Source organism: Copadichromis virginalis, linkage group LG4, assembly GCF_057382275.1.
Source record: "Copadichromis virginalis isolate Kocher_CV1m ecotype Utaka linkage group LG4, C_Virginalis_male_GT1.1, whole genome shotgun sequence".
Classification (NCBI taxonomy): Eukaryota; Metazoa; Chordata; class Actinopteri; order Cichliformes; family Cichlidae; genus Copadichromis; species Copadichromis virginalis.
Genome location: NC_140621.1, coordinates 6,468,763 through 6,484,560, shown reverse-complemented (window position 1 = coordinate 6,484,560; position 15,798 = coordinate 6,468,763). Strand labels below are relative to the sequence as shown.

Below are 15,798 nucleotides of genomic sequence, written 5' to 3'. Positions count from 1 at the left end.
AGGTCGGCATGATTACCCATGATTGCGGTTTTGAGTAATGAACCAGGCTAGGAGTTTTTAAAAGCCTCCGGAATCTTTTGCAGGTGTTTAGTTAATTCGTTGATTCAGAGGATTAGGTTAATAGCACGTTTAGAGAACCTTTTCATGATATGCTAATTATTTGAGAAGGACCTGTATATGCTTTCGGTACCAGATTATATCAGTTGCTGAGCCCTCCTCTTAGCAAAACCCACTGGCTCACTCTTAACATCTTTCTCCGAGAGTGAAATTGTCACTAACCTCCTTATCCAGTCTTACTTTCGGGAGACAAACAAACAAACAAAAAAAAAAACAAAACAAAAAAACAAAACAAAACAGGTGTAGCAGAAAGACAAATCATCTTTATTTGGGTCAACAAGTTCAGACAGTAGAAAAGAAAAATGCAAAAAAAAAAAGAAAAAAAAGACAGGCATACTACCAAAAAACAGTCCAAGTAAGAAAACAGTCCTTTGAATGAATAAGTGAGGTTACCTGTGCATTTCTCTGGTGAAGTTAGATGCATGTAGTGCCAGCAGGAATCTGTGGTCTAAACAAAAGCCTCGCCTCACAGAGAAGCTTTTGCAGGTTAAATGAGCAAAAATTAAATTAACTGAGTACAAGTGTCAGTTCTTTCTACTTAGACTTCAATACAGGGGAACAAATATCCAAGTTAATGTTTTACACTCAAAGCAAGACATGTTATTCAGATTTTTTAAAAATACCCTGGAGATGATCCCATCATTATTTATTTGCTGGGATCTTCATGCGTTTTGTATTGAACTTTAATTTTCCTCATCTCCAGCTATACAAGACCTGCACTCAGATTCATACATGGGTAAGGTTAGTACATAGCCAAACATGCAGAATATGGAAAAATCAATTGATGCTGACTTTACAAGGGTGTGTGTTAAAATGGCATCTGATTCAAGAGTACAAATTACCAAGGTTGCCCTGGATTACACTCGTTTAATAAGGTTCACTAAATCACAAAAGACAAAAAAGTAACAGTAGTAGTTCTGCAAATGAAATTTATCTAGAAAATTGAGGTTTTTCAATAAGTGAGAGCTGAAAATATTGAGGTCCTTTTGTCAGAGCTGGCCCTTTAACATATGTCAGGTTTCTCAAAATGAATCGCAAAATAAAACTCTGCAGTGGTCCAAAAAATAAACAAACATGGAGCGTAACAGCCACAGCATTGAAACCTCTGATGATCATCACAGTTGTGCTGGGAAAACTTGGCTACCAGCCTTCATCTGGTTGTTGAGATTCACCTACTCGCTGCTGCATACCAACAAGCTCAGCCGCTGCAGCACCACAACATCATAGATACACTCACACTGCAGTAATGAAGTGGACAACAGCAGGGAGGTGGTTTCAATGTTGTGACTGGTTGTTAATGTGCTTAATGCATGCAGATGTGTGTGTTTCAACCACATCCTGTCTATACAGTAAGCCTCATCTCAGGTGTTTATTTGAACCATAAGGGGCACGTGGCTGCTTTTTCTCGTTCATCTGAAGCCGTTTCACTCTGAAGTCAGTCGTGATTCAGGTTTATTTTTGTTAAACCTTTTTATAGTCTTAAAAAAAAAAAAAAAAAAAGAGAGAAAAAAAAGAAGAAGAAGAAAACAGTCTCACTAACAGATTGATTCACTTCTGACCTCAGTGCTGGGGATACAAACCCTGATGATAAAAGTAAACGGACTTTCAGACTCGGTGGTGCGGTTTGTGCTGAGCAGTTGTTTCACAGCCCTGTGTTATCCTATTTCTGAGTGTGTATCTGATTACTTTAAAAAAAAATAACATCAAGTGACCTGATTAGAAAAGAGGAAATGCTCTCACAGTGCCTGGAGCACAAACTCAAAGAGGGCCAGGTGTTGTACTCTTTGGTGACGTTTCAATTAAGTCAGATTATCAGACCAGGCATGCTGAGTAAAGTTACAGGAGGCATACAGAGCTTTAAAGGAAATCCTACTTTCCCTGCGTTTGGTGCAGCTACATGAAGCTGGATGATGAAAATCTACGTCACTCTCGCACTATTTTTTTTTGTATTGACTTTACTTTTACACCTCTCAACCAATCAGTATTTCTCAGCTGTTACAGAGCCACTTCTTCTGCATCACTACAACACTGCTGCTCCATCCAGAGAGGGAGAGCTGCAGCACCAGGAGGACATCTACACCCATCACTGTACAGGCAGCACTACTACATATCGTACTGCTGGCTGCTCTGACTGGGGGTCAGTAGTGGTGGTGGTGGTGGTGGTGGAGGGGTTGCTTCTTCTGAGGGAGGGGCTGGTGCTGCGGCCTCATTAGGATTAGCTGTACTGAGGTTGGCTTCTTGGCCTACAGGTGGGTCTGGGAATGAGCCTGATGCTGCTGCTCCAGGTGGGATGTCTGAGGGTGGAGGAGGCATGCTGTTGCTGCTGCCCCCATCATCACTGGGGGCACTGCTGTTGGGAGTACTGCTCTCCCTGGGGAGCTCAGGGGGAGGTGTTGCTTTATCAGAGGAAGACGATGAAGTATCAGATGGTGGTGGTGGTGGAGCCACCTGGGGGTCTGAAAGCGGCTCTGCAGGTGCGGCCTCATCTAAAGAAAGGAATGGATGCAGATTTGGTATAAACACATCTGATTTAAAAAATAAGCCGTCTTTAAAGACACATGTCATTGACATTTAAAACCTGAATAATGAAGAATAGAATTAAACCACTCTTAAAAGTGCAATATTTGTATAAACGATGTTTAATGCTGTGTCCACTAAACTCTGCTCAGTTTTGATTAATTTTACTTGAGATGTTGCTAAAACTCAACTAAAACTAAAGTAATAGTAGCTGTACCTGACATTTACAGCAGTTTCAATCCAATCCAGTTTTATCGAAATCGAAAACAACAGTCACCTCAAAGCGCTGTACAAGCACTAAAGCACTTTGAGAGGTCAGTAGAAGTATTGTGTCAACAACATCTACGTACTAAACAGTTTTCATAAATGTTAACCTATCATGCAGCACATTAGCTAGTTGTTTAACTATTAGTAATAAGCTGACAGCCATGTTAGCCATTAGCAACATTTACAATTTGGAGTAATTAAAAAAGCCTTTTCATTCATTCTGTTGGTCCCACAATTCAGTCAATACAAATAATGAAGGCATTATAGTACACATCAAAGGTGCGGAGTCATAACTGGGTAACGTCCCAGTAAATCTGATTTAAATGTTCATTGCTACTTGTGAGCTCTGCAAAATTAATAAAACAGTTAAAGAAAAAAATTAACTCCACTGACCAAACCTATCTACAGTGGGGCAAAAAAGTATTTAGTCAGCCACCGATTGTGCAAGTTCCCCCACCTAAAATGATGACAGAGGTCAGTAATTTGCACCAGAGGTACACTTCAACTGTGAGAGACAGAATGTGGAAAAAAAAAAAAAAAAAAAAAATCCATGAATCCACATGGTAGGATTTGTAAAGAATTTATTCGTAAATCAGGGTGGAAAATAAGTATTTGGTCAATAACAAAAATACAACTCAATACTTTGTAACATAACCTTTGTTGGCAATAACAGAGGTCAAACGTTTACTATAGGTCTTTACCAGGTTTGCACACACAGTAGGGCTGCTCAATTAATCGAATTTTAATCACGATTACGATCTGGGCTTTCAACGATCATTAAAAATGACTGAGCCGATTATTAGCCCCTCCCTCATTTATCCGCGACACCTTAAAGGCCGGTCCGTGAAAATATTGTCGGGCATAAACCGGTCCGTGGCGCAAAAAAGGTTGGAGACCGCTGATTAAGAGGACCCGAGGGAAGCTTCAGTGAACTTCAGTGGTGTTGCACACTATTTTATATTATTTTTTTAAAGTCATTGTTAACCCTTTAAAGCCGGTCAGAGCAGCACGCTCCGTTTTGCGTAACTATTGTTAAATCCCTGTAGAACCTGAACCGTGTAAGCTAGCGCAATAATTTGTTTTGCATATGAAACCGGAGGAGTTGTACTTACATCTTATGCCATCAGCTTGTCCTCGGTCACGGTTTCGTTCCACATATAGCTTTGCAAAAATTGCATAAAAAGCGCTTGCAGGAACAAAAACATAATATTCCAGAAACACGCTTTGCCGTTCCTATCAGCTGTTCGTAACACTTCCCACAGTGAAATGATGCACATGCTGTTTTCTTTGCAAATTTGCATCATAGGATTGTTTTTTGTTTTTCCTGCAGTATATAAAAATTGCTGTATCTCCAAAATAAAACTATGAAGACACTCAAAATAAATTTCCTGTTGTTGTAAACTATTTTTTGCAACTTTATTGTATTTAAAGTTTTGAGGGATAAACCTCTTAAATTTCTCCAAGTAGAAATATATGTAAACAAAACAAAAGCGATTTTCAATTTTTTTTGTAGTTTATTGCACTTTTTTGCAATTTATGTAATTACTATGGACTTAATGCATACATATTATTAAAATATGGGCTATAACAGTTGTATTGATGTATAGCAACTTGAAATGCTCCCACAAATGGCACTACAGCATGTAAAAAAAATAAATAAAAATAATATAAGCTCTGGTGGACTTGGTTCTATAGTAGGTCTTAAAGGGTTAAATAAATATCGTCAAATAATCGAGATCTCAATTTCAGTGAAAATAATCGTGATTATCATTTTTGCCATAATCGAGCAGCCCTAACACACAGTAGCTGGTATTTTGGCCCATTCCTCCATGCAGATCTTCTCGAGAGCAGTGATGTTTTGGGGCTGTCGCCGAGCAACACGGACTTTCAACTCCCGCCACAGATTTTCTATGGGGTTGAGGTCTGGAGACTGGCTAGGCCACTCCAGGACTTTCAAATGCTTCTTACGGAGCCACTCCTTTGTTGCCCAGGCGGTGTGTTTTGGATCATTGTCATGTTGGAAGACCCAGCCTCGTTTCATCTTCAAAGTTCTCACTGATGGAAGGAGGTTTTGGCTCAAAATCTCACGATACATGGCCCCATTCATTCTGTCCTTAACACGGATCAGTCGTCCTGTCCCCTTGGCAGAAAAACAGCCCCATAGCATGATGTTTCCACCCCCATGCTTCACAGTAAGTATGGTGTTCTTGGGATGCAACTCAGTATTCTTCTTCCTCCAAACACGACGAGTTGAGTTTATACCAAAAAGTTCTACTTTGGTTTCATCTGACCACATGACATTCTCCCAATCCTCTGCTGTATCATCCATGTGCTCTCTGGCAAACTTCAGACGGGCCTGGACATGCACTGGCTTCAGCAGCGGAACACGTCTGGCACTGCGGGATTTGATTCCCTGCCGTTGTAGTGTGTTACTGATGGTGACCTTTGTTACTTTGGTCCCAGCTCTCTGCAGGTCATTCACCAGGTCCCCCCGTGTGGTTCTGGGATCTTTGCTCACCGTTCTCATGATCATTTTGACCCCACGGGATGAGATCTTGCGTGGAGCCCCAGATCGAGGGAGATTATCAGTGGTCTTGTATGTCTTCCATTTTCTGATGATTGCTCCCACAGTTGATTTTTTCACACCAAGCTGCTTGCCTATTGTAGATTCACTCTTCCCAGTCTGGTGCAGGTCTACAATACTTTTCCTGGTGTCCTTCGAAAGCTCTTTGGTCTTGGCCATGGCGGAGTTTGGAGTCTGACTGTTTGAGGCTGTGGACAGGTGTCTTTTATACAGATGATGAGTTCAAACAGGTGCCATTCATACAGGTAACGAGTGGGGGACAGAAAAGCTTCTTACAGAAGACGTTACAGGTCTGTGAGAGCCAGAGATTTTCCTTGTTTGAGGTGACCAAATACTTATTTTCCACCCTGATTTACGAATAAATTCTTTACAAATCCTACCATGTGAATTCATGGATTTTTTTTTTTTCCACATTCTGTCTCTCACAGTTGAAGTGTACCTCTGGTGCAAATTACTGACCTCTGTCATCATTTTAAGTGGGGGAACTTGCACAATCGGTGGCTGACTAAATACTTTTTTGCCCCACTGTATATACAGTGAAACTGCTTTGAACGACTCCTCCATCAACCCAGTGGCTATCAGGTGGATTATGATTGTACTTAAATCCAAACAAGTTTTAAGATTTAAAGCGTTTTATCCAACATGCCTTATTCACACAAGCACTTTCCATCTATATTTAAATATTTTCAAAAATTCTCACACATTGATGAATCTTGGGGATTGTATTTTTCCCAAGGATATTTGGCTTGCAGAATGAAGCACCCAAGGATAGACTCACCAACCAGACACCCTCCCCACCCCCCTGTGTATGTCTTTGTGTCCCCCCCACTGGTACCTGTCTCCATTGGTGTAGGTTTGTCCTCCTCCTTGGTCCCTGAGGTGGGGCTAGCATTAGTGCTGCTCTTCTCTGCAGCTTTGTTTCCAGCAGCCTCCTGTTGCTGTTGAGCAGCTTTCTCTGCCTGCTCAGCGGCCTCCCGCTCCCGCTCCTCTGCCCGGCGCCTTGCTGCCTCTTCAGCGGCAGCCATCTCTGCTGCTAGTTTCTCCATATCCACTTCCACCTTCTGACTGCACAGCTGGAAACACACAAGACTCAATTAAACAAAATGAATTTAAAAAGTTGCAAATGTCATAAGACTGAAGGCAAAGGGAAAGTAGTAGGCCTACACTTACAACACAACAGTCTGTGGTGACAAATTTCTATCTAAAGGGATATTTAGTCATCTAGAAATAAAGCTCTTCCTTCCTACACACTCAGCTCTCTCTAGGTAAATAAACAGTGCTGCTTTACCCGCTTCAGCTCAGTATTGAATGAGTCAGTGGTCTCCAGAAAACGTCTTTTCTTGTCTTGATGGCGGTCCTCGATCTGAAGAAGTTCAGCTTCAAGTTTCCTCTGAAATCACAAGCAATCAATCAGCAGGAATAGATCCTTCCTTTTAAATGTGAAACAGTTTATAAAACTAGTGCAACTACTTTTGGTTGTAAGCAAAAATCTTGTCACAAGGAAGCCAATCCCATTTGAGGAATGCACATTTATATTAAAGTGTAAACAATGCTTTTGAAGTCAGTTTGAGTAATATTAACACCACATTAGCTTTACAAGCTAAAAAACAAAGTAACAAAATGGAAGCAAAAATGTCCTGCTAACATACCTGGTGCACCATAAGAGACTGAACCTGCCTCTTGAGGACCTGCATGCGGGCTGTGGTGACCACAGAGCGGACGTCGGGCACCACAATCTCACTGAGGATGTCACTAATGAGCCGGTGGTTTCTCTGGAAGCGAGCTGCTGCTGTGTGCTTCACTGAGAAACCATCATCATAATCTAGGTGGAGCGAAAAGACAAGATGGGCAGAACCATGACGAGGACAGACAGACAGGTCAGTGTTTATTTTAAGCGCATTACATTACATTGTGAAGCCATGATTAAAAATCATAGATAGCTTCATAATTAACCTACCATCAGGATCTTCAGCAGGCTGAATGCTCATGTACGGCTCTCCTTTGTCCATACGTGACTGCCTCTGCCTGCTCTCCTCCTCCATTGCCGCCTCAGCCCGGTTCTTGGCGTTGATGTAGGCCAAGTAGGCAGGTGAGTTGTGGTAGGCCTTCAAAGAATCATTGTACTCAATCTAAGAGGAAGAGGGACAGGAAAAGAAAACAAGCCCTTTAAAACAACTCTGATCATTTCTTATTTTTCAATGCAGGGATTCTTTAGTTGTCACTTCTACAACTGCTGTTGAACTGCCAACATGTAAAGAAGGTATCCAAGAGCAACGGGTTACTTACAAAAGAAATTTAGGCTACGTTCACACTGCAGGTCTTAATGCTCAGTTCCGATTTTCTTGTCTGCTTGTTCACACTACAAATAAAATGTGACAGCAAACGTGCTCTAGTGTGAACCCTCAAAGTGGCCCGCATGCGCAAAAGAAGATGTCACACACAACGCGCGCTGTTTAGACCCAGACCAAACAGTATTGTTTGACTGATGGCCCTTAACATAAAGACTTGCTTCGGACTTTACGTTTCCCAATTTTGCTTTAAGTTATAAAGTTATTTTGTTATTTACATATGGCCTAATGATGACCCTTATTGCTGTTTTAGAGAGGAGCGGTGCTTCAAAGGATAGTTGCAGATTTCTGTCAGAATCTGCAGATTATACAGTACAAACAAAATGTTCACGTTTCTCCAACGTTGACTTCCAAACAGTTTCACTAACATCTACACTGGATGACCAGGAAGCATTCACGATGTCTTCTCGGGCACATCTCCGGCGCTGATAATTTGCGTCTGTCTTGTGTCAGTGATGCAAAAGGCGGATTTAATGTGACATGACCATTCAAACAACAGTCGCTTTCTAAAACATCAGATATGTATCGGATTCAGTACCACATACGAAAGTGACCCAGATCGGATTTGTGCTGTTCACGCTAGCATACCATGATAGGATATGGGTCGCATAGGGTCAAAAAAGTCGGATTTGATGCGCTTTCGCCTGCAGTGTGAACGTAGCCTTAGACTCTTGCTCCTCCTTACCTTCTCAGCCTCGTACTCATTAAGGTAGTCCTGCTTCTCTTCATCACTCAGGTCCCTCCACATGCCCCCAATAATCTTTCCAATCTCCCACAGCTTTAGGTCTGGGTTGGAAGCCTTTACTTGGTCCCATACCTTTCATATTCACATCAAAACACACACACACACAGGCAGGATCAAATGACATTGACTGTTACAATACAAAGGAAATACGGGAAGCAAAGTACAGAGGTAAGAAACAGTGGATGAAATTATTAGTAAGGAAAAGCATAACTACTTAAGTGCTGCAAGAAAGCATGATGGAAAATATTCACTTATATATGGAATTCAATTTTTTTCTAAATGCAGGATCCTTTAGATCACATTTTGTTTTTGAGCATACAGTGTTAAAATTACAGCTCTGAAACTAGAGAAAAGCAGGCAAGAGATGAGCCTATAAGGGGGAAAAATAGAGTGCCAGGGACAGATTATCCCCGTAAGAGGAAACATATGGAGATGTAGCAATTTTGCATGTTGACAAACACAGAAGGCTACTGTGAGTCAACGGAAACAAAGTGGAGAGCCTCCACTAGGTGGCTGAGGTGGTGGTGAGGCGTCATGGCTTGGCTGTTTCCCACCCTCAAACCCCTGCCAGCTTTTCAGGGGGATGGGAGGACAAGCAGTAAAAGCAGACACCGTGGATGGGTGTCTTACCTTCCTGCTTACCTTCCGGCTGTACCGCATGTATGGCATCAGTGGCTTGTCTGGTGGTTTGGGAGGCTTTGGGACGGTGATGCCCGAGGAGTTCTGTGGAAAGAAGGAGAGAGGGGGCACAAAGAAGAAGGAGGAAAAAGTATGAATGGAGAGATGGAAGGTATGAAGCCAAAGGGAAACAAACAAACAAGGGCCAGGTTTAGAGAGTGAACAGAAAAAACAAAAACTATCATAAAACATCTGCTGATTATGATCTGATATGGTTTGTGGAAAAGGTAAAACAACAGATGTGAATGTAAACATGACAATACACAATACTGAAATGTTCCTTAATGCTTTCATACAGTCAGATAAAAACAATTTTGATGTGTTAAGATGTTCTACAAGCCAAAGAATGGCTTTAAGTGTTTCAGAGCATCTCTGTAAGGCAAATGATGTTTAGATGTTTCACAGGCTGCTCATTTACATTACTATCACCCCCTAACTGGTGATGCAGAAAATGTTTTTTTTTGTTTTGGCTGTTCACTTTGGTTTTGTTACAAAAAAAATGAAATTCCAACATTGTCTTTATTTTGGGATTGGAATTCTAGAGGATTACGTGTGAACAAATCAAGCTGCCAGCTCTGATGTGTGTTAATGTTAGAAAACAGCACCACTGACTGAGTGCACAATGAGTGGGAAAATAAATAAATTTTCAAAGTGAACAGTTTCCTGTAGCATTGCTTTCTCGGTGTTTTGTTCTGCTGTAATATATCTTGTTTTATGCAAGTGCACTCAGAGCCTGAAGGAAAAAACCTTGTTTAACAAAAGGTTGGCAACTACTGTTGTGATACAAGTTATCTCAGATTCGGTTTTAGGTTGTGCTGAAAGAACTAGCAACGTTTGGCTAATTTGGCAAGGGCAAAACATCTTTTGAAGATAATTCAAACAATAAAGGAACACATTCACCACAAAGGTAGTGTTTTGCCTATGCCACCATGCACACCCACAGGAAGGCTTGTGTTCTAGTCCGACAAGAGCAGATCTACTTTCTATCTGACTTGATTACTGCTAACTGCAGTGCAGGAACTGTTGAGGCCGGATTGGTCACATTGAAAACGTTTTATTCCCCCCCCCCCAGGTCAATATGAAAATAAATCTTATTCCGTTTATATTTTTTTCCAAAAGCAGAGCTGTCATCAAATGTTACGTTCCAACTGACATCACATCTTACTTTTTTTTTAATGCATTAATTTGTTTTTTCAACACACATTTATGCACGCAACTGAAGCTCTTTAAAGCTGCAAGTCATATATTCAGTTTCCCCACTTCAATATACAGTCTAAGCCTTTCTTACAATCCTATCATTCTTCTCATACCTGGGCCCTTTATTCAATCCAAAACATTTACTTGTGCTTTACACTTTCTGTTACATTTAATTTGTTTTTCAAATCGCTCCATCAATTCATTACCCTGCTGGAGCCTCCGGAGCTCCCTCCCAGTCGGAGGTTGTTGTAGGCCAGATGGCTGTAAGGGTTGTAGCCCACAAACCCTGGGGTGGAAGGCATTTGCTGATGGAAGACAAATGAGACAAAACACGAATGAGAAATGGCTCACACACAAGAGGAGGAAGAGGGATAAACATAAATAAGTGAAAAGGAGGGGGAAACATGAAAATACATGTATATATAGATATATATATGTTGACTTTTTGATTTGTTTGTTCCATGATCTTATCATGCAAGGCAAAAAAGGCAACTGGATGGCATTAAGAATTAGTGCACAACAAAAACTTATTTAACTGAGTGTGTATCAGCAGATTTCAGCTCTACACAGTGCTTTGCACTGCATCTGAATGTAAGGAAATGAAAAGCATCAAAACAAGCATGTATTCTGTTACTTCACATATGTCTACTAATAACATCAGCCAAGGTAGATTCTGCAAAGCTCTTCAGTCAAATAACAAACTAACTTGATCCCCATCAGTAATCTCAAACACCTTTGGTGCAAGACCTAAAAAAAAAAAACGTGTGGCATGACAGGAAAAAGGGGTGAAAGCGATGATAGAGAACTGAAGAACAAGGTTTGTGGCAACCTTGGCACGTTCACACATTAAAGATTTAAAGGAAAGTAACAAAGAAAAGAAGCAAAAAAATAACATGGCCCTTGGCTGCTAAACCATGAACACTAAGACTGGTGCTAAAAGTGGGACACTTACTGTTGTTGGGGCAGGGGGAGGGGGAGGAGCGTAGGATGGTCGTTCTGTTCAAAGTTTAAAAAAAAAAAAAGAGAAAAAGAAAAAAATGTTAGTCAATCCTTGCATACCTGCTCTGTACAAATGACATGTTTTCCCTGCTGTTTACTTTTGCCTGACAATAATACCACTTGAGTGTGAACAGTGAGGGTTCTTCCTAACTGTCTACTGTGAAAGTACTTCAGCCCCATTTTTCACTCCTCTGCATCATGAATGTCTGAAAAGAGATGCACTTCTATATGAGGTAATCCAACTGACTGCTGCTGTCACCCAGGTACATTTTGCAATTCAGTATTACTTTCAGTTTTCAGCCATAGACAATTCCTTATTTTTACATTTCCATTAATGCCAAAAAACTAGATCTGTAGCATTTCACTTTATCGACCAGCCTGTGCTGGTCCTGAGTGTTACTCTGATGCTCTTCTGGGTCTTAACTGTCAGTTGTACATTTTCAAACTCCACCACTGTGTTCTGCATCTCAAGTCCAGAGTCCTCATTTCACTGCAACGTCAAACTCAATGTGACCGCAGAGCAGAACAAAGGCTACCATCACTATCTCCAGTTTGAATCAGTTGACTTTGAGTCTATACAAAACACGAGGAACTGACTAAAGAGGCAGATAGTACATATAGGACACAAATCTGATTCTATGAGAAATAGTGCAACTGTACACACTCTTCAATATTGTTTTTATTGAAAAGTCCACCGATCTAGACAGCATGACACTATGAAGCATGGCAACCTAAAGCTTAAAATTCTGCATGACGGCATCCTATGTGCAAAAACAGCGCAAAAATGTGCTTTATGTTATCTGAGTCCCTTACTTAATGAAATAGTATTCCTACATATTTTCCCCAGTGTACTGGTCGCATATATATATGAACCATAGAATGAGACAGGTGTTGGCATATAAAGGATATCAATGACTGATTTATTTACTTACTTGACATCGCAGCTGAGGAGCGGCCTATGGAATGGAGGCTATTTTCATGCTGGTTAAGCTGAAGAGGGAAACATAAAGAGAAAGGAACTCAACTACAGTCCACTTTGTAGTTTTGGCGTAGAACGAGGAAGAAGAAAAAAGCACCGGTAAATGAGCGGATAACAACAACAATGGCTGACTGGGTTAGCATTAGCTTACAAGGCCTACTAGCTAAACTCGCCGACACCAAAACCTCTTTGTCCCATATTCGTACGAGTTATCCATCGAATTTAATGGCTCTAGGTCCAAACAATAAAAGTAAGCAAACACGAATATGCTTTCATTCAAAACTATGTGACACTTTTAAAGAGCAAAACGCTTAAGCGACGTCAGTATAAGCCTTGCTGTTAAAGCTAGGTTAACGAAGAAGTCACCAGCTCCCGCTATCAACCAACATCAATTAATCAACCAGCCCAAGTTTCCTCTGGCACATGAAAATGTTTTCCCGCTTCTTCCCCGAAGTTACAAAATGCAACAGTGACACTTTTTAAAATATAAATACGTGCATATATTTATATATACACGCATGCTGGGAACAACATACAGCAATTCACTTAACCGTCCTTTGTTCCCTCTGTAGGGCCGCTTGTTCCGCCTCTCACGCACACACCGGAAATGATATTTTTCAAGCAGGTCGTCCGACGGATAAGAAATGAGCATTTCATAATAAAAGTATATTTGTGTTAAAATACTTTTTTTTTCATGTATTTAAAATATCCCAACATCCAAACTATTAATTTTTGTATTCCAAACCACTTAAAAGTATGTGTAAACCGTGGAAGATATTGATGTATCTTCTTGCCAGAAAAGCGAAACCATCAAATGCCTTAAGCCAGGATAAAGGCCAGCAGGGGGAGATTCCTGTGGTTGTAAGACAGAAGGATTTATTAGTCAATCCTTTAACCAGTGAGTCTGTGTTTAAAAGAGTTCTGTCATCCCTGTGATATTACCCTAAGTTGGGGAAGTCCTGTTGTGAAGCTAGTTGGTTTTCTGAAAATGGACTTGATCTCAGTGTGACACCTCATGCTCTTTGTTCTTCATGGCTGACAAGCCATTAGAGAGATAAGATAAGATAGAACTTTATTAATCCCTCGGGTGGGTTCCTCTGGGAAATTCGATTTCCAAAAAAAGCACAGCAACGACTGAAGTTACAGTTACAGAATTGTTATATATATATATATATATATATATATATATATATATATATATATATATATATATATATATATATATATATCTATACATACATACACACACACACACACACACACACACACATACACACACACACACACACACATATATAAATACAGAAACAAATATAAATAAAATATACAAAGGGGATAAATAGAATAAATAGGAATAAAAAATAAAAATACAAGTGAATTGCACATTTCAAGTATTGAGTCTATTGCACTGTTGACTATTTACAAAAAGTATTGCACAAGGTATTGTACAGTGAGGTGAAGAGGCACTACAGCTTAGTTGTTCCCCCCTCCTTTGTCCTCCTGTTTCCCCTCCAGAGAGGAGTTAAACAGTTTGATGGTGTGTGGGACAAAGGAGTTTTTAAGTCTGTTAGTTCTTGTCTTTGGGAGAAGCAACCTGTCACTGAACAGACTCTTCTGGTTGTTTATGGCCGTGTGCAGAGGATGCCCAGCATTGTTCATAATGTCCATCAGTTTCTTTAATGTCCTTTTCTCTGCCACTGTCACCAGAGTGTCCAGCTTCATGCCGACCACAGAGCTAGCCCTCCTGATCAGTTTCTCCAGCCTGGATGAGTCCTTTGCTGTGCTGCTCCCCCAGCACACCACAGCATAGAAAAGTACTCCAGCAACCACTGACTGGTAAAACATCCTCAGGAACTTCCTGCAGATGTTAAAAGACCTCAGCCTCCTGAGGAAGTACAGTCGGCTTTGGGCTTTTTTATACAGGTGCTCTGTGTTGCATGACCAGTCCAGTTTATTGTCCACCCACAGCCCGAGGTACTTGTACTTGTTGACCACCATTAGCCAGTGAATGTACTCTGGTTTAGCCATCTTTGTGACATCAAATAAATATTATAATGTACAAAATAAAATTAATGTCCCATTCAATAAGAGGTAACACCAGCAACAGAGCCAGTTATCAGGAAACTATCTCTTGACGTCATACAGTACACAACCTGCGAAACCAGAATCGATGCCCACTGTTGGTCATTAGAAAAAAACACATTCACTATTCAGATCTGGAAGCTACATCCATCCATTGAGTTCTGGTTACTGACTTTCCTGTTACTTACCTAGATTTTTATGGCTCTTTCTTTGGCATTATATTTCACAGTAGTAAAACCTACAGACTTCATACTATGCTATTCTTAAAACGAAATAATTTTCCATGTTTGTTACAGTGGTCAGTTCCTCCCCATTTTTATTTCTCATACTCTCAGTCTGAAGTACGCTTTTCATACCAAATCATATTGGTCAGTTTTTAAAAAAGACATTTGTTGCCCTCTTTTGCTACTTTGATGACATGGTAGGGTTAAAAGAAATTCCATTGGCGCCATTTTTAGTGTTAATTCTGGTTGCAAAGACAATAGCAAGCCACAAGATGGCAGTAATGTAAAGGATGGATGCTAAGATATGAGCTCTTTGAAAACAACCTTATATCTTTCAATGTCTTTCACAATTCCACTGATATTTGTAAAAACCGCCAGTGTAGAAAAAATATCTACACTGTAATTCAACTGACATACAATTAGACATAGCTCTGGATTCCTCATCATGTTAACGTTCATTTAATAATAATAATACAAGTCTTGTAATCATTACAATCTTTTACTGGAATTTAACTTGCAGTGCAGGAAACACAGAAACACGAGAGAAATTGTTCTGCACTGCAGTGACTCTGAAAAATAAAATGACTGAAGTACAATGAAAAACTTTTGTAAAACTTTGAGCACATACTCGGAAGATGCCGGACATAAATATTCCAATAGATATTCCAAACGTTGTTCTGGAAAAATCATTTTATGATGTTATCAATGCACTTACTTTATGTGCACATGCAGTGTGAACATAAAGAATGAGTGTTCCACTTATTCCCTGTGTGACCCCTGGTGAGTTGTTAAAATTATAAAAAGTGCTGTACTTCAAATATTGTACTATTATTAAAACATGTTCTCATGGAGATGCATTTTCCCGTGTAGTGTGCGCAACAAAGAGTGCGCAACAAACACAAAAGTGTTCCATCATGGCCACAATATCAGACTGCAGCACACCTTGCATTAAGCACACAAACCATCATTGTGTGGTTTTAAAAAATGTATTCTGTTATAATAATTATGTTTCTCTTTCTTTAAGTAACCGATTTGGGGAGGTGGCTGTTTCTCATTTCACG

At 40.3% G+C, this 15,798-nt stretch overlaps 1 protein-coding gene across 3 annotated transcripts; it reads right to left on the bottom strand.

Annotated features, from left to right (window-relative positions):
* Window positions 1–360: 360 nt before the first annotated feature.
* On the bottom strand, window positions 361–13,032 carry LOC146710702 (SWI/SNF-related matrix-associated actin-dependent regulator of chromatin subfamily E member 1-like). 3 transcript variants are annotated; one of them, XM_085453277.1, is made up of 11 exons: window positions 12,968–13,032; window positions 12,385–12,442; window positions 11,406–11,449; window positions 10,660–10,758; window positions 9,209–9,301; window positions 8,519–8,650; window positions 7,443–7,614; window positions 7,135–7,307; window positions 6,774–6,875; window positions 6,321–6,558; window positions 361–2,603 (listed from the first exon to the last, which is right to left on the bottom strand). In XM_085453277.1, the coding sequence occupies exons 2-11, from the start codon at window positions 12,389–12,391 to the stop codon at window positions 2,221–2,223; spliced, it is 1,443 nt and encodes a 480-aa protein (XP_085309403.1). In that variant the 5' UTR covers window positions 12,392–12,442; window positions 12,968–13,032; the 3' UTR covers window positions 361–2,220. The 3 variants fall into 3 exon arrangements, with proteins under 3 accessions (XP_085309403.1, XP_085309404.1, XP_085309405.1); XM_085453278.1 differs by having other exon boundaries at window positions 9,221–9,301; XM_085453279.1 differs by lacking the exon at window positions 10,660–10,758.
* Between the last annotated feature and the right edge of the window lie 2,766 nt (window positions 13,033–15,798).

Excerpts from the sequence above, each read along its gene's own strand:
- LOC146710702 (XM_085453277.1), bottom strand. Across the intron at positions 9,302-10,659 it reads GCTCCGGAGGCTCCAGCAGG|AACTCCTCGGGCATCACCGT; the intron begins GTAATGAATTGA and ends TTCTTTCCACAG. Across the intron at positions 2,604-6,320 it reads ACCTACACCAATGGAGACAG|ATGAGGCCGCACCTGCAGAG; the intron begins GTACCAGTGGGG and ends TCCTTTCTTTAG.